The sequence below is a fragment of the Mugil cephalus genome, chromosome 10 (assembly GCF_022458985.1).
Source record: "Mugil cephalus isolate CIBA_MC_2020 chromosome 10, CIBA_Mcephalus_1.1, whole genome shotgun sequence".
NCBI classification, from domain to species: domain Eukaryota; kingdom Metazoa; phylum Chordata; class Actinopteri; order Mugiliformes; family Mugilidae; genus Mugil; species Mugil cephalus.
Genome location: NC_061779.1, coordinates 4825754 through 4844861, shown reverse-complemented (window position 1 = coordinate 4844861; position 19108 = coordinate 4825754). Strand labels below are relative to the sequence as shown.

The window sequence follows — 19108 nt, the reverse complement described above, 5'->3', positions numbered from 1 at the left end:
TCCATCTGTGCACCAGTCCTCCTCTGAAAGGAAGCGATGACATTGATGGCCGCGGCTGAGCGTATACACATAATGGAGCGCAGTGAGCCCTGGGCCTCCTGTTGCCGTTGCGCCGCACAGCTTCTGGAGGGCTAAAAATAACCTTGTGACCGGACTGTATTTTTCATGCTAATTACACGGACAACACCGACAATGCAGCACACGGCACGATTATAGTGATGGATCTACACCTGGCCTGTATCTGTGTCCTAATTGGCAGCACAGCATGCGAAGAACAGCAGAGACGATTAATTTTTAATAGGGTTTCCTCAGGATGACATTAATATTGAGTCACTCATTGGAAGCCTGCATGGATCTGTGTAGAAAAAAAAAAAAAAACGTATTCAGACTTGAGGCTCCTCGGCATGCGAACCTCAACGGTTAAAGTCCACACAATAGAGTGCCTTTCTGTAGATATTTATCCCTGAGGCCATAGAAAAAGGGAGACCAAGCACTGCACCAGAATGAGAGGAGGTGTGTGTTTGTAACCCTGAACTCCTTCCCCGTGTGCTGCAGCCCCTAATGAGGAGTCAGGGGAGGGCCTCTGGGTGTGTAATCTTATATTTGCGAGTGTACACGTACAGCAGGAATAAGAATTTATTTTTACACCCAGGAGGGAGAGGAGCGAACTATTTCTGCAACACCAATTAATCTCCACCAAACTGTCATCATTAAGGGCACGTCCGATAATTCACAGTATAACAAGACGTTTATTTATAGCTAGACAGCAAGGTAAAGCCAGCAAAGGATATACAGACTTGAGTAAAAATTTCAAGGGCAGAGACCAAAGCTTAGAGCGAAGTGTACAGTTTAATTAACAATCTAATTAACAAAGTGCAGAATGGTGGACATGGCCAAGATAGCTATAACTCATTTTATAATCCATTCATGTCTTTATGTATTCCAGTTTTAAGTAACAGGGACTTTAATTAGATGATCGTAGGATTAAAGCTGTTGTATAATAAATGCTGACTAAAGATACAGCTGTAAATAAAACCAACCTTTTCATATTTTATGAATGCACAAGATTTTAAACTGAACACTTCTATTCCTCAGTTTGAGAGAGGGAAGCTTTGGATGGCAGCAGGGAGTGAATTATCAACCATAACCCAGCTTCTTCTAATCTCTGCTGCAAAAACATTTTGATAAGTTACCAACAAGCAGATTTCAGGGTATTAGTCAACGCACAAGAAGCAAGTTATGAATAACGTACAGAGTCGTCCTCGTCCAGATGGTCGGCCCAGCCAGCCGCGTCAGGGATTTCAGCACCATGGAGAGAGACATGCAGACCTGCTGCTGAGGACATGCAGCTGTCAAGTGTCGCGAATAACGTGTGAAAGTGTGTGTGTGTGCTCTTGTACATCTATCTTTCTTGGGTTTTACACCATCAGATTGAGGATATTTCAGTCGCTTGTCACTTTTTCATACGGCTGTTTCAGGGTTAAGACTTTTTACGATAAAGTTTACTATTAGGCTAGGGTTAGGCACTGAGATGAGATGGTCGGGGTCCTCACAAAGATAAAAACAACATATACAACATTTGTACGTTCTGTAAAGCGTCTTGAGACAGTTTGTATTGCTATTGACACCATATAAATAAAACTGCAGTATTTTTAACAAAAAAAAATTATTATATCTAAAGCACCACAACATTGTCACAAGCTGACAACATTTTGTTATTGTATTTTGTGACCTGTAAGTGTCTGCAGCTTTAATCTATAATCTGGTACAGTGCATCAAATGGCGACATTTATGTTGGAACTGTCCTGTTTTAAATAAAGTGATGATATTTGATTATTCATTTGTTATAACAAAACTAAATGACCCGTAACTACTGCAGAATCTCAAAAACGATCAAAAAAATAATTGAAAATACCAGGAGCAGCATGCAGCTTGTCAGCTTAAAATCCTAACACAATCCTACTAACGCACAAAGTGTGTTCCTGACTTACATGTTAACAGTACTCCTAAATTTCACCTAATTTCAAACCCTATTCAGCATCTGGGTTATTTTATTAAACGTAAAGTCAGCTCCACTCAGATTGCTCTCATGAATAAACACAGCTTTTAGTGGAAGCTTTTCTCCGAATGCAGTACAGCGAGGCCTTGTCTGTAAACGTCAAGTCCAAACATTTCTTTTCTGTCAATTTAGTAGACTCTGCATCCTAAAGATGCACTATCAGAGCTATATTCATGACGAGGCACTGAAGAAGCTTCATGGGAAACATTGCCCGGTCACATATTGTCCTTTAACAAGGGCACAGAAACGTCCCCATGTGCTTCTCCGCCACAGGGAAAAGCGCCAAGTCAAGGGATCTGTCACCTATAAAAACACACAAGCACATTTCCACAATGTGAAGTGGGGGGCTGGGTAATCACAGGCCAGGAAGAACTGGAGGTCAGCCACGCAGAAAATAAAATAAACAACGATTAAAGACCGAAAGTAATTAGAAATCCATTTGGATACTGCAAAATAACAACATTTTGGGTATTTAGATCACAGGCTACCAAAGAGTACTAAATCAACATGAACGTTCATGTAATGTGGTGCCAAGCGATGCTCTACTGCACAGTATACTTTGGTTGAGCTGCCTGTTCAGAAATTACTGGTAATACAAACAATGAGCTAGCATGATATGAATGTTTTATGGGAAGTAAGGAGGCTTTCTGTTCCTCCTCAGTGAAATCCTATTTAGTGCAGTGAAGCCTATTATTCCTCTGATAACAATATGCTATTATGCTGACACTCGAGTAAAGATGCAGCTGGAAACACGCCTTAATGGTTTTACAGAGGAAATTCCATGCAACTCAAATCTGGTGCTCGCTTGCCAACACAATGCGCACGGTACACGCTGGGTGAAGCTGAAAGGTCTGCCAGGGGACGGCCTGTTGGTTCAAAAAGATGTGGCTTGTTCTAATGATTCAATTTGACTCAAGTCTCCTGCTGATAAGAAAAATGCTTGGATTATTTCCCAGAATGCCTGTCACTTACGGGTGCTCAGTCTATCTCTGTCTGAATGGACACTGACAGGCTGGAGAGGCAGCTGTTTGCCCGATCCCAAATGAGTCTTTATTTACTATTTTTTCTCCGCTCTTCTTTGCCTTTCTTGTCTTAAAATGTAAGCTGAACACACGGGTCAAGCCTTAAGACGAAAGCACAAACTGCACCAGCTGTAAGTGTGTCATCCCCTAAGCTTGGTAACGTGCCCTCCAGGAGATCATGAGCTAGTCAACCACGAAAAACACACGGTCGGACCTTCAAGCCACTCCACCACCCGAATACACGGTACAAAAATACACATGGCTGCAGGCACACACTCATACAAGCACTTCACTGGTATTTTTCACTGCTGGCTCCTGCCATTCATTTGAGAGAACAAGAAAGAAAGAAGATTCATCACACGAATGTGGCTCATCAGAGTGTCTGGCCACAGAATGTTGTCTGTGGTGGCTAGGGCTGTGCAGTAAACTGGTTCGTACCTGCTTTTTTTTTTTACCTGTTACCTGTTTTTTTTTCTTTATGATATGAATTTTTTAATACACCGGCATACCAGTGTATCTGATTTCACAGCGTTCCGAACTCACCCCAGGACACTGTTTCAGACCGGACCATTTTCAGTGTAGCGGTGTGAGGCGTGATGAAGATGGAGAGGTCTGAAAAACGAAGCGGCAGAATGAGAAGACCCTGAAAACATGGAAGTGCCAAAAAAAGGTGCCGTGCCGTTTTTTTTAAAACATTTTTTAGGGCGACCAGATGTCCCTGATTTCTGGGGTCAGTCCCCGTTTTGGATGACCTGCCCCTCATCTAAAGCCGGAATGCCCTTGATTTTTGAGGAAAAAAAATGTCATGCTACTATTGACATTACAGACATACGAGTTTGAACAAATGAAACTGTAATTGTCCCTGTTTCTTAATTTCATCCTGATGACATTAAACTTTTTTTTGTCTCTGAGGTGTAAATGTCTCTAGATTTAATTTCAGAACGCGTTGTGAACATGTAATTATACATGGGAAAAAATACCGTGATACTGTCAGAATTTTGAAAAATACCGTGATATACATTTTTGGTCAAACCACCCAGTCCTGGTGGTGACCTTTGGGTACTTGATCTAGTGAATTAGGAGTCCAGGTCAACACCTCGTGCTGTTCTTCATGTTTTATTTATTTATTTATTTTTTTAAGTTGTTCCTAAAGCCTTTTGTGTGTGTGCCTGTGTCAGGCTGCATCCGGCTGGGGATGACTGCTGCCATCGAGGAGTGTTATTGCTATGGGATGGGGGTACCTGGTCTGGTCTAGGTGGGTGGTACATGTCTAAGTAACATCCACATGAATGAATGTCAGATCCAAACGTTTCCCAGCAGAACACTGAATTGTCACAAGATGGTCGATGTTAATTACTTCACCTGTCAGTGGTCATAATGTTATGCCAGATCGGTGTATGTATTGATTAGTGCATTCATTGTTTAGTCAGTAATTTGTTAAAATGCAGTGACAAAATGACAATTTTTTAATTACATAAACAATAAACTCATTTTTGGTCATTTCACTAATTCATGCTCTGCAGCAAATAATGTGATGTTCATCAGGTTGCACATCCAACAACAACTCTAACATTTAGACTTAGACAGACTATAAGGATCCACGGGGGGAAATTACTTGGTCACAGTAGCTTAGCACATGAAAGAAACACTCTTCAAAAGTAAAAAGAAAGATAAAATAAAATTAGATTAAAATAATAATAATAAAAAAGTATTATCGGGTAGAATAAAATAAACAGTGTAATCAAAAAAATGTATAGAATTAGAATTATGGATAAAAAGTAGCTGTAGCTCTGAGTCAGAGCCTTTCTAGTTCATGCAGGAAGTGTGCCACAGCCAAATGTTACTTAAGATAGAGTGCGCTGCCCCGAGTGGATGTTTTTCTATTTGTGTGCAGGTGAGTGTAACCATGAAACATAGCTAGGCAGTAAGTTAAAGCTGTGGCCCAGACAAATCTGCTCCCTTGGGGTACAACCTGATGAGCAGCGCAGTGATTCAGTGAGAGCGAGGACACTAAATTAGAACAACAAAATAAGGCAAAAAAACTTCAGTGATAGATAACGCCCTGCTTTACCGTGCCACTACATTCTTTCCCCCTTTTCTTTCTTTCTCTGCGTCTATCTGGAGAACTCGTCTAAGGAAGGCTCCGGGTCCTTCTTCCCTCCCTCCTACTGCTCTTTATGGCGAGCAGTTAGATTAAACAAAGCTCCATGGCAAGAAAAAGTGAACACAGAAATAGTCCTTAGAGGATAATGGGGGTGGTGGTGAGAGATAATAAGATAGAGGCGTCTCAAAGCTCACAGGCTGATTGATATTCTCTACTAGAGCCAGTAGACACACCCAGACCGGCAGCCAGAGGCACAGGACAGAGCGGGAGAGAGAGACCTGATAAAAAGAAACTGATAAAACAGTCTCCTCTGTCTGCAGCGGCTCTCCCCTGATAAAGAGGACTCGGTCAAGCCAGACAAACGCGGACTACAATGGAGAGGCTGGCCTGCGCACAGTGACCCTCTTAGTATTGACACATGGGGCCTCTGAGTGACTCAGTGCTTTTGTGCAGCCACAGGAGAGATTCCACCCAGGGCCTGCAGACCTGCGGGAAGCCTCATAAAACCGCTGTTGAAACAGGCTGCTGATAGAGAGATATCAGTCAGGAAGTCTTTAGCCCACCCTGCGCGCTCTGTGTCTATACGTTTTTCTTCATTTTATGCTACAACCTTTTGATTTCTTGTAGAAGATTTCACACATTGTCCCTGATAACTGCCTGTCTGGACTAAAAGCTGAGCTGAAAGTAAGTGGCTTGTTCATGAAATTTGCGATTTGTCACTTTGATTTCTGAAACCTTCCAAAAGCAGGGACACAATAACACACTGTATATAGTGCATGTCCTTCCCCTTAAGTGTCATGAGCTAACCTGAAAGCATCCCCCCCGTTGATGGACACTGGGGTTAATTAATCAGGTTAACTAGGGGGATGATTTAATACCCGCCTAAGCCTATATATCCCCCAACAGGGCAGATGTGGCAAAGACGGATCTCTGACCCTATTCTGTGTCACACATTCAGTGTTTGGGTGTGCGCGTGCTCATGCATAGAAAGCATGCATGTGAATAGTGATGAGAGAGAGGAGAGGCAGGAATCCTGAGCGCAGTTTGCTGGATATAATGGCCTCCGGTCATCTCGACAGGATGCCTCTCTCTCCTCTGGCATGCATAGAAGATGAGCACGAAATAAGACTGTGCAGTTGCCGAAACCCAAATTGCTCAGTCCAGGCAAAAACTAAGGGAGAATAGCTGCATTAGGTGATGCTTTGAATTCTGATTTGAGTAAATAACAATTGATTCATGTGGATGACACACTCAGAGAGCTTACGGCATGAGTCTACCTCCTAAATTTATGCAAGGAAGCTCTTTGGTTTTGAAAATGTTTTTTTTTTTTTTTTTTTGCTTTTTGCTTTCAGAGTGTGCAGCACACAAAGCTAAAGGAGACTAATCAATACAGCAGCCTGCAGGCAGGGGAGTCCTGTCCCTACTACATTTCACTGCAGCAAAAAAGGAGCTTTCTGAAAAACACATTTTTTTTATTGCAGGGCTGGGCCGCTCTAGCTCCCGGTTTATTTCACGTGAGGCTTGCAAGATTGCAAAAAACAAGACAAGAGAAAACAATAGCGGCTAGATTGAAACAACTTAACAAAAGCCTATTATTTCCTTTTTTTTTTTTTTTTTTTTTTTGCTGACATATGGCATATGATTCTATCTTCAATAACCAGGCCGCACTTTCTCTCCCGGTTCAGTCAATACAACCATAAAAACCTGAACCAACAAAGAGACCGGGGCTGATGAGCTGGAGCCACTCAACACCACCAGCACCGCTCGCTCCGCAGCTCCCACCACCCCTTCCCTCCATTGTCTAAATCACAACATCCGCACCCAGCTCCCCCCTCCTCAACCACCCACCCAACCAACCACGTCTTTCGTTACACAGGACAGAAAAACAGAAGCCATGTAGGAAATAATTACACAAAAAAAATGAAAAATTGATGAAAAACATGACAAGTGCTTTTCATGTAAAACACAAGGATCCTCATCTATGTGCTGGACCACATCCCTAAACCTGTTGCTGGGGTCACAGGTCAACATCACATGACCTTTTATTTTTAACCAACACATCTTACATTCTGGAAAACACCACAATACCAAGTCATTTTCGAGCAGGCTACATGAGCGCGTCTTTCCATGGCATTCCATACATTTCTCTTCAAAGCTCAGTAGAGGACTGAACGGCGATGTGGTCCGATACGCTATGAACACAACAAACGGAACCTGTCAGTGTTTCACCAACACGCACCAATTACCAGAGAGCACACAACACCGCGCACAATAGAGAGAAGCTCAGCTCATCCAAGATACATTTTCACCACACGGAGCGGAAATCGATGCATAATTCCCACTTCGCTTCAGGGAGGGGATTAAAGGGGAGGACGGGGCTGATAATGGGAGATGAGGAGGGGGCACGGTGGGCCGACGGTTTGGAGCTGAAAGGAGGAGAACGGCACCATCTTATGAGGTATTGATTCGGCCCCTGCGTCCATGTTTACTGCTCTCCTGTGAACCCCGGCTAATGTAAAAGAAGGACAAAGAGAAGAAGGAGCCTGTAATGCACACTTTCTTTCCCAGACGCAACGGACAGATTTACAACCACGCCGTCTCGCCCCTGCGATTGCCTCATTCCTTGAGATCAATTGGGCCATGTTAATGATTTTTGCTAAACCTTTAGTTCAGTGAACCTTTAATTTCCCCCTGTAGATTCACGCTGGGATCGGTTCAAACATTTTGCACAAGAACGCAAACGTAGATGTTTTTTCAGACACTTCTGAAAACGTGACTCTGATAAAATGACACTGTGCGGCGTCTCTCGCTGGACGAGACACCAAAAGGTCCGACGACCAGTCCGACTTGGAGCGGGTCCTTCACCGCGCCCCAGGACTCATCCTGAAGGAGGTGAAGCTAAGCAACAGTTTCACACCTTCATACGTCCCTGATGACAGAGCAGGCGCATGATGTTACGTTGACTTATGCAGACAGCGACACTGGACCAGGTCCCACGAGGGAACAACTGACAGCTAATCAATCATCTACACGACAGCCTAAGCCTGTCTCTGCTATTTCTACCCTTGAGAATATCGTACAGCTATAATAGACCTTCCACTTAAAAATAAAAGGAAGTTGACATTGCTATGGGGTGGGGTTGACCATCACTATTGATAAGGAATCAGGTACAGATTCGACTGAGAAATCTGTAAGACACGATGCATTTTTAAAACATTAAGTACATTAATATGTAATGTTTTTGCAGCTATGGAAGAAGATTGCAGATAAACTAAACCATGGTCTTTTTCTAAACCGTACTAGGCAGTTTAGCTGGATAAATATAACTATTCAACAACTATAAAAAAAAAGTAATGATCAAGAAGGAAGTAAGACAACTAAAAAAATACATAGGTCTAACATGAGACAAAAAGCTCTTAGAATACAGTCTAACAGTCTCCTCACTGAAAGTAATTTATTGGGTTGGTTTCCCCAAAACTAGTCTCTGTCTGGACCTCATCTAAACATTCATACACAGATCAGCCACAACATTATGACCACTAATGTCAGTCTTTACATTTATTGCACAGACATGAGTCTATTGCCCAAAATGCCAAACTTTTCCTTAAAGACAAGAAGTGAGTAAGTCCCGTTAAATGTATTTCTCCCTATGCTGAATGCAACTAAAAAAAATAACGGAGAAAATGTGGAGAAGGTAGGCAGACACAGCCGCAGGGAAAGTAACAACAACACAGTTCTTCTATCGATGCAAGCCTTGCAGATAAAAATGGTGCAGTGCACAGCCTGCGAGCGCTATGTACTTTGGATAAGAAAGAAACTCATGATGAATCATCTTCTTCTTTTTGGTATTTACAGTTTCCACATGAAGAACTTGATGCAGATCTCAGTTGGCACTTTTCTTAGCCTGAAGAGAACAGAAGTGACCAGTGAACTGAGTGTTCCCATCACAAATGTCAATTCTTCTGAAGTCTCCTAATTTAGAAGGAAATGGGCCACGGCAGCAGCTGAGTAATGAGTAACTTACTTTCCAGACAAGTTGCTCAAAGTGGAAAGTTGTTGAAAATAAGTGGGCACGGAGAAATCTGCAGTAAAAAAAAAAAGTCAAATGATTTAAAAACAAGCCAAGACTAAAATGCATTTCTTAAAGGCAAACTGAATCTTTGTTGACAAGAGCGATAAAAATATCCAGAAACCATATGAACACGAGGCTCAGACCACAGAGCTAATCATGCTCTGTAGTGAGGGCTTCCTCCTACTTCTGCCTCCCACTCTGTCCTCTCTGGGGTTGATCTGCCCGGAGACAGCACTAACAAGCCACATCCACGCGGCGGTCGTGTCTCCGTCACTGCTTAGGCAGCTATCCAGAGACATACAGCACATACACACAGGAGACGAGAGAGTGATCGGGCCACAGGGTGGAGGAGGAAGACAAGGAGGACATGAAAGAGCTGAAAGGGAAAATATATTTAAGCCAGGAGAGCAGGAGAGGACACTGAAGAAGAAGAAAACGCTTTCTGCTTTTAGCACCACAACACCCTCTTCCTATTTCTGCTTTGGCCTTGCAGACACTACAGATGCATGAAGCTCTTTCTGAGGAAATCATAATATGATGACTTACACTGGAAGAGTTTTACATTTGACTAGGATTGACAAGAAAATCTGGTCTTCAAATCATGGGGATATTAGTCTTCCATATCTTTTTTTTTTTTTTTTTTTGGTTTGTTTCATTTTTAATCCGAAACAAACCAAGGCCTGACACACAAATCCCAAAAGTTGGGTCCTGGATTACAGTAGCCGAGGCACCAGTGTCTTTCATAGATTTCATTATCTGTTTAGGCTGTGTGTGTGGTTGGAGGGGGGGCTTGTAACACCAGCAGTTCTCTAGCCGGGCTGCTTTCCACCAGCTGGGACCTGGAGGGGACATGTGTGACCAAAGAACATATGCAAACACAGTGGGGATGTGCTATTCTGGCTGTTTTGCACATAGCTACACACACACAATGGTGAATATTCTATATGGCACGTACTGTATTTGGATAAATTACACTGATCAGGCATAAAATTATGACCACCTTGCTCATAGTGTGTCTGATGTCTGTCCTGTGATGTCTGGCAAAAGAGAGTGTTGTGAGTGGGGGCCTTTGGGTCAACACTTTCTGCTGTTCTTCACGTTGTTTTGAGTTGTTCCTAAAACATTTTGTGTGTGTGTGTGTCTGTGATAGACTGCATCCTGCTGGGGATGGTTGCTGCCATCAAGGAGTGTCATTGCTTTTAAGTAGGGACCCCCTAACTACCCCCTAACTACTCTGTGTTCTATATTAACCTCGGGCTATTTATAAACATACATTTAATATTAAACTACCCCTTTGAAATTCAAATTTGTGGGGAAAATTAATATATATAATGTCTAATTAACCAGAGATGTAGCCTTGTCCAAAAGTTTCCCAGCAGGACACTGAATTGTCACAAGATGGTCAATGTAATTTACTTCTCCCGTCAGTGGTCATAATGTTGTGGCTGATCGGTGTAAGTTATTAGTAGTTAGACCTCACGTCACATAATTCTATTTCACCATGCCTTCATGCCTTGAACTATACAGATGTGTCTCAACCCTCTCAGCCGCCTTCGACTTCTCATCTCTATTTGTTCCCTCATTTATCACTGGCGCCAGGAGGAAGAAGAAGCTGAAGATTCCCGAGACGTCAAGTGTGAACTATTTGTGTCTGCACACCGTAGTCTTATATCAGTTTGGGAATATGGGTTCAATAAGCCAATACACTGTAAAGCACGAGATTATAAAAAAAAAATAATACTGACTGGAGGAAATACTAGATCCAATCTTTTCTCAAATATAAACATGAGAGAGCATGGTGCACTCTCATGATGAATTCACCCTGTCTCTCACATGAACAGCCCACAGTTATGAGATTCCACCCAGTCCCAGAAGCAATTCCAATTTCCATCTGCAGTTTTATTTTTTTATTTTATTTTTTTTTTATAACGCCTGTCTCCTGAGTTCAGGGAGAGCAGACGTGATGTGATTGTAGTGGCAGGTCTGCATTCTCACTCGGTCTCATATTCATAGAAGTGTGCTACAGGCAGATAGGAGGCAGGAGGTCTTTTTTGTTTGTTTTGTGGAGGTAATATCAAGTACGGAAAAATGTCCCAGACAGGCAGGGAGACACACAGAGAGAGAGGCAGGTGGGTAAATATGAAATGTGTGACCTGATGACAGATCACAACAATAAGCACTGATGGACACAGCTCATGTTATTTCAGAGTTTTACTACCAATGTTTAAAAGCTGCTTATATGACTGAATGGTGAATAATATTGATAATTTATCCTTAAAATACGTATTTCCTTTGATATTTTTCTCTTTTTTGTTGCAACTATTATGTCTCATTGAACGGGGGAACTGTGAAACCGCTTTCCGCTGCCAGTTCCCTTTTGCTGGACGGACACCACCTTTACATTTCTGCTTCTTTCTCTCCTCTGTCTGATCATATTCCCCACCATCATCCACCACGTCACCCAATAATCCATAAGTGTGAGATATCAGCTGAACAGTGCGGCGGTGCCGGCCGCACCGGGCTCTCTCTTCAGCTCATCTTGCTGCTGTTATCTGCACAAAGATAATTCTGATTCTGCATGCGTGTCAAAAAAAAAAAAAAAAAAAAAAAATGTTGAGCTAAGCGCTGGCACAAGAACAACAAAGTGTAAATATATATATAATGCAAGATTGTCTACTTGTGCTACTTGACATGCTGCACAGGGTGGGCATGTGATCTTATCATGATTCTTTTATTTGGCTGCATGTGGCGCATGGAAGCCTCACTAATGACACATCTCAGTCATGATTCACTCTTAAGTACTTATTTAGGATCATAGTAAGGGATAAATATAGATTTTAATGGTCCTGCGGTCCACCCCAAGTAAGCTACAACTACCACAGTCAATACAAGTCTTAAATGAAGGATTGCATTAGCTTAGGGGCAATAACAAAAGAAGAGGGAGAGAAGGACTGTGTTATCCAGGAGGTGTATGATGAAGCTGATTGTTAAAATAAGAATAACTGGTAAATTTTTCATGGACGAGTCGGCAGAAAGGTGTAAACCGCCCGTCGTCTCTCACAAACAGGCACAAGAATGAAACCGGCCCCGAGCTCCTCCTTTTTCCTGACCCTTCAGCTCGAGCATCTTCATAAGCGACCTTGAGCTGCAAAGCCCTGTCAGCATCCACCTCTTGTTGCTGTATGCAAATACATACACATATATATACATCTACAGGCCCAGCTGTCACATTTATTATTCAGGCTGTCCAGTCCCAGCAGACATTTGACACAGACATCCTTTTCTTTTAATGTAATTCTTATCGAGGATGACATCTGAGCCTTCACACAAACTGCAGAAACAAACAAGATCCTGTTTCTGATGGATTCTTGAAGAAGAAGAAAAATACTTTAGTGTGGTTTATCTACAAAAGGCTCCCCACGGAGTTTCCTTAAAGTAATGACTTTCCTTCTCAGGGATCCTGAAACAAAGAAAAGCACTGGTGTGGGAGGTGTTATTGTGTGCTTGTAAAGTCCTGAGCTTGCAAATATAGTGTTGCTGCTAAATACAAGAGATAAGTTCCTTTTTTTTTTTTTTTTTTTGCAGGTGGGCCTGCGGCTGGATTTAAAACCCCACCTTCTCTGGACACGCACAGCTTTACAAACACACGCTGAGCAAACATGAACAATCATCACTCATATCAGACACACGCGTGGCAGTCGCAGCTGAACCCACACACACCTGACTGCAGTGCGTATCGCTCACCGCGGCGTCAACGCGCAGCACCATCTGCCCCTCTTACCTCCTGCAACTGCTCCAACTCCTTCCTGAGGGTGTCGTGCTCGGTCTCCAGCTCTGCGTACTTCTGCTTCAGCGCCTGGTTCTCATCCAGGACGACCAGACCGCACTCCGCAGCCCGGATCTTCTCCCGGTTCGCCTCGGCCAGCTCCTGCGTGAGCCGCTCCACTTCGGCTCGGTACTGTTCCACCGATTCCCCGCATCCTCCGCCGGCGGCCATCGCCCCTGTCTGGCTGTGCGCCTATGCGTATGTGTGTCCCCCACCCCGTCCGTCTGCGATCAACTCCCCCCCTTGTCTCTCCACCGCTCTGGACGGAGAAACGGAGGCGGGCGGAGGCTGAGAGATGCTGAATATCCGCCCCCTCCCCACTTCTCCTGGGAACCAGCTGCAGCCGGAGACTGGAAACACAAACTGAAAACTCTTATGTTCTCCCCGTCATTGCTGTCTGCAGCCCCGGTAACAGCATCACTGAGTAGTGACAAATGAAGCCCTGCGATTCAAAACCAGGTCAATGTTGTTCTGACACTCAGCAAAACAGTCATCATTTCTGCTCATTCGTGGGAGCGATGGCGCCACCTGTCGATATTTTGAGGCTATCTCTCAACCCACAGCTCCAAACCACACAACACAACATTACAAACTTCCACCACAGTGAACAAAATCAGTATGGGAGCTTCGTATAATGTCTCATAATCGTCATATTACTGCATATTCTTTGGATTTTACTGAACAAGTTGTTGTGTTTTTGTTTCAGCGAGTTTGCTGCGTCACTTTAAACTTCATTTAACGCTCAAACTTGAAGTTTATGGGAGAAAATACATCTATAAAGTTTATTCCACTAATTAAATAATAAAGCTCAGGGATTCAGTATGAGCAGAATCAAAAGTGAACCCAAAATAACCTTTGGTGTTGTAATCTACAGCGATCAGCCACAACATTAGAACCACTGACAAGAGAAGTAAATAACATGACAGTGTATCTTTGTGGTCGGCACAGTATTTCCCTTCTGTTATCAAAGTGTAGCAGTGAACACTGGAGAAAAAAATATCAAAGCAATCCCGTTGTAGATTCATTGTACACTTGGGGTTTTTATTGTGTTATTGATACCAATTTCTTCTGTAATTTGTATATGTTTTTACAGTGGTTTCTGACCAGTAAAACTAATGAATTGCAGATTTTAAAAAAATTAGAATGTAAATGAATAATAAAAAAAAAAATCTATACACAGCCCTTTTAGTTGAGATGTACCACATGCTCACAATAAAAGATAAACACAAGGCAAAGACTGATATGGTATAAAATAATAAAAAGAAGTTAAATATTAAGAAAAACACTCAAGTACACTTTTGATAAAATGTCAATTAAATGAGATACTTCAGGGTATACTATCCAGAGGAATTCAATGTGTTCCTCTAACACATTTTCCAGTTTGTAATCGCATTGTAATGGCAACAGCGAAATGTTGCTGTTTTATCACACTATGATAAAATGCGAGCAGAATCAAGTTTTTATTCTTTCTTTTCTTTTTCTTTTTTTGCCCTTTACCAGATATTTTTATCCTCTGCATCCCCACCCATGTGTCCGGCAGTACAATTTATCGTACCGCAAACACATGCCATAAAAATATGACCGGGGTGAAAAGTTTAAGCGTACTCACAGCCTTATCAGTTATGGCACTGTTAAGTCAGTTATTGAATTGATTGTGAATGTGAGTTATCGTTCCTATAATTGGTAGTTTCTGGAAAACGGTCTATGTAACACTTCAGAAAGAAGGGGTTGTGCGGTTCATGTGTACTGGCGTCATTAAAGCGAATTAAAACAACAATTTGCACTTTGTCTTCTTTGACTTTTGTCAATCACACCACTATCCGTCCGCAGCTATTTCTGCTTTACAATCCAATTTGACACGTTCTCTAAATTCCCTGGCTGACCTGCCAGTAACCTCAACTTACGGGCCCAAATTAAGATAAGCACAGGTTGTCAGAAAGTCAAACTGATGAATAGTTCATGGCAACGCTGTATCTTATCTCTGACCAGGAAGGGTGGCGTCATGCAAAAAAAAAAAAAAATAACACCACACTGAAGACAGCTCGCTACTAAGGAGCCTGTTACAGAAGAGTGTGCCCTCAAACCTTGATCTGTACAGTAGACTTATCGCAAAGAAAGCCAAGAAAAGGTTTTTAGTTTTCAGCTTTATATGCAAATGGAAAAAAAAAAGTAAAGCAGCTTTAACTCTGCTGGGTAGCGCAGTACACATCTTGACACATTTTGACAATTAAACCTTCAAAATAATGTTCTCATCCGTCATATTACAGACTCCTTATCATTGGTTCTTATCATCTTTTTTCTTTTTTGGCTTGAACACTTTAGTATCATACATCAGTATGTAAGATACTGAAGATGCTATCGGTCCGTCCCCCGCATGTCAAAATAGAGCGTCCTGTGACCTGGGGAATGTGTGGCGGTCAGCACAGGCGCTGTCGATGTTGGTCTGAAGTGCAGCCTCGACAGAAGCGGTTCACGTAAGCAGCAAGGCAGCCAGCACCCGGCCTGCAGCTGGGGCTTCTGTCAGACCGGAGAAATGAGAAGTTATGTGACTGGATCAATGATGAAATCACTGCTTTAACCTGTGATAGTTCTACAGAGTGGTTACTTTTGACTAGATACACCACTGGTCTGTATTAAATTATAATTATTCAGTATTTGCCTTTTTCTTTCTTCATTTTAAATGCAAAATTGGACAAAACATGCTTTGTAATATTAGTCTTCAGGACAATGGAGATCTGTGTATGAACTGTTACCTCATAGTAAAGCAGGCCAGGACTGAATGAATGTAAGTGGCGTCTGTTCATGAGCTCTAAGTCCTTCAGTGTTTCAGCCTTCCTCCATTTGGCTCTGCGGTTCTGGAACCAAATCTGAACACACAATACGTATAAATAATTATATATAAATATATATATTTTCTCATACGGCTACAGATTAAAGTTACCAAAGATCTAGCTTAAAAATATATATATTTTCTATTACTTTTGTGGCAAATGTTTTGCTAATTGTACTCTTCTTTACTCAATGTAAAAGTAAAATGAATTAATAATAGATAATATTTACAATTTAACCAATAATTTAATAGTAATTAGTGTTAAAAAAGAAAGACAGAAAAAGTTTAAAGACCTGGCGTACATTTGAGCCATTCACACCACATTATAGTTTGTGCAAACAGTGAAACAGTGATATAACACTTAAACAAATACATTATGTTCATCTGAAATTGATCAATTTTGATCCAGTGATTTTTAGTGAGCAATCCATTTTATAGGGCACACTCTAATCTTGTCTAACCTTATCATTAATCATTTAGGAGGTAATGACTTATGCAAGCATCCGTCCAAAGACCACTGCAAAACTTACACGGATAATGATTTAGCATAATGCCATTGTTAATTGAAAATTTGATCAATAAAATGAAATAAAAAATCAGTAAAATATGCACACGCTTTGCTGAGGCTAGGGCAAGTGATGCAGCATTTATTCATGGTACAATATTTAATATGGCTAAAATGGTTGTTAATGAAGTATGACAAAAAAACATTAAAGAGAAAGAAAGAAAGAAAGAAAGAAAGAAAGAAAGAAAGAAAGAAAGAAAGAAAGAAAGAAAGAAAGAAAGAAAGAAAGACGCATGTGTCCCACCTGTATCCGTCCCTCTGTGAGGTGCAGACGAGAGGCTAACTGGTCTCTGGTGTTGACATCTGGGTAATGAGTCTCCTGGAAGACTTTCTCCAGCTCCTGAACTTGGAATGGTGTGTAAGTGACTCTGGTTTGCCTCTTTTTTCTCTGACCTGCAAAAATATCTTAAGATGTAACATTTTCTAGGGTCCCAGTATAAATACGTATAAATATGTATAAATATAATATATATATACACACACAGAATACTCACTCTTGCAGTCTGTTGTGGCTTTTGGAGACTCTTTATGTTGCATAATTTGTGGATTTTCTAGCAGCAGAAAAAAACATTTTAGCATTAATATATTTTTTAAAATACATATTTCATGTTTCTTTTAAAATGAGCATTAGAAACGTACCTGTGAGTGGGCATTGGGCAGACTCTCTGTTATTTTCTTTGATGACAGACCAGTTGTGATAAGCCCTGCTCTCTTTCCTGACACACGTGGGCCTTTTCAGAATTTCTTCAATCGAATGGGCTAACTTCTTTTGTGGCTGCGATTCCTTTTCTTGATCCACGCAGGGCTCCTTCTCTGCGTCCCCTTTAGCCCATATTCCCAGAAGTTTGTCCTCTGCCATCAGCTCATCAGTCATCATATGCTCCTTTAGAGTACAGACTCAACTCACAGGTATCCTGGAGTTTAAAAGACCTAAATAATCCCTCGTGTTCTTGCAGGCTCCCTCTTGAGCAAAAACTCTATTTCTCTGACTTCTTCTCTGTTGGATATTTGTTGCTCTGTCAGAAACGGTTGTCCTCCTTCTCCTGTCAGCCTATGTTTGGCCTACATCACATGGTCATCAGGGAGGAGGAGCAACAGGCTGTATGCAACAGCATGCTTCGAAGAAAACTGGTAATCAGCATCCACTGATACCAACATTTTCTTGTTTTATCGTCCTTCAGGAACTGTTAATGTAAGGCGTGTTTGCTGTAAATGTACAAACTCACTACTTATATTATCATCTTCCCTTATCACTCTTTAAACACCAAGTTTGGGATGTTACATCTGTGCCAAGGTTTTATTTCCTTTTCTGGAAACAGCATGCCAACAAATAGGTGCACTGCAGGACGAGGCTCAGACAAAATCTCTGTGGTTCTGTGGCTGGATTGACACCAAGATAACATTGTACTGTACAACTTATTTCAATTGTTGCTTCTCTTTCTTATCACCTCCTTTATTGCTCGGCAGCGTCACCTTGGCCCCAGGATGTCCTTTCACACTTTAGTTGAACTCTTCAGAGACGCTGCGAACTTGGCGTGCGTGGGGGTAGAATGGGAATGTTTGTCGCCATCTAGTGGAGCTTAGCGAGTGGAGCGCCACAGTGACTGCGTGTCTGAGTTTCCAATTGTGACATAATGAGTTCATCCTGTAGATCATTTCAAGGACACATTATGCAAGAACAAAAAAAGAGGGAGGATTTAAAAGCATTTAAAGGAGGTATTTGACCTATTACTCATTTACAAATGCATATTGTAAAGCTTGAAGGCTGGACGAAATAGAAGCAATAGAGGCTATTTAGCATCAGTTGATCTAGCTCTGAGCTATTGGGAAACTTATATTTGGAATGCATCCAAAAGCACATTTTCTGTTACTCCTACAAAATAAACTTATATTGTGTCAATCGTACGGCCTCTAGTGTGAGATGGGGCCTTTCTGTTAAACAAAAAACAGTTCATGCTGTTTTTATTTTAATTAATGTACTATTGTCTCTATACGGTTAAATTTGTGATATACTGTAGAATCCTGAAAATCAATAGATATACATATTTCCAGTCTTCCTTCTCCTTTTGCACTGCTGATTTTGTTGGTGTGTTATGTTGATGTCTGTGTATGTTTGTGTACAAGTGTGACACTGTGACACTCGAATTTTCCCCCTGGGGATGAATAAACTATTCTTCTATTCTATTCTAAGTGCAGAGCGTCCAACCACCCAAAATGTGATAATAATAAATAAATAAAGTAAATAAATACAGTAAAACACTATATTACAACTATTTCATAATGAACTGCAAATTGCGATTTTCTCCATCTCCTCTCAACACTCCTGCTGTTTCTTTTCATATATTAAATTTCTCCATTTCACCACAGTGGTGTGATTGTTTTGGTTAAAAGTGGAGCCACTGAGTGCAGCATTCACTGCAGGATTGTGAGCCTCTGGGACCCTGTTTGATGGCTAAAAAAATAAAAGCAAAAAGAACTAAAGACGTGACCGCTTGACGAACAAGAGATCACACCTCAAAGGAGACACAAGCGATGCAAAAACTGGCTTCTACCTTTACTCCACAAAACCTGCCTTGCTTGATGATTGGACACAGTGTCTTGGTGATTGGACACATTCCCAGAGTTGATTT

The 19108-nt window shown here is 41.6% G+C and overlaps 1 protein-coding gene across 3 annotated transcripts in view; it reads right to left on the bottom strand.

Annotated features, from left to right (window-relative positions):
• The window catches only part of bicd1a (bicaudal D homolog 1a), a 32423-nt gene extending 14889 nt beyond the window's left edge, over positions 1–17534 (bottom strand). For all 3 annotated transcript variants that reach the window (XM_047596226.1, XM_047596228.1, XM_047596227.1), the window contains exons 1-5: positions 17118–17534; positions 16973–17029; positions 16723–16871; positions 15837–15950; positions 13039–15600 (exon numbers count right to left, since the gene is read on the bottom strand). In XM_047596226.1, coding sequence (XP_047452182.1) covers positions 13039–13254 — 216 coding nt within the window. In that variant the 5' untranslated portion in view covers positions 13255–15600; positions 15837–15950; positions 16723–16871; positions 16973–17029; positions 17118–17534. The remainder of the gene's footprint in view (positions 1–13038; positions 15601–15836; positions 15951–16722; positions 16872–16972; positions 17030–17117) is intronic.
• Positions 17535–19108: the final 1574 nt, after the last annotated feature.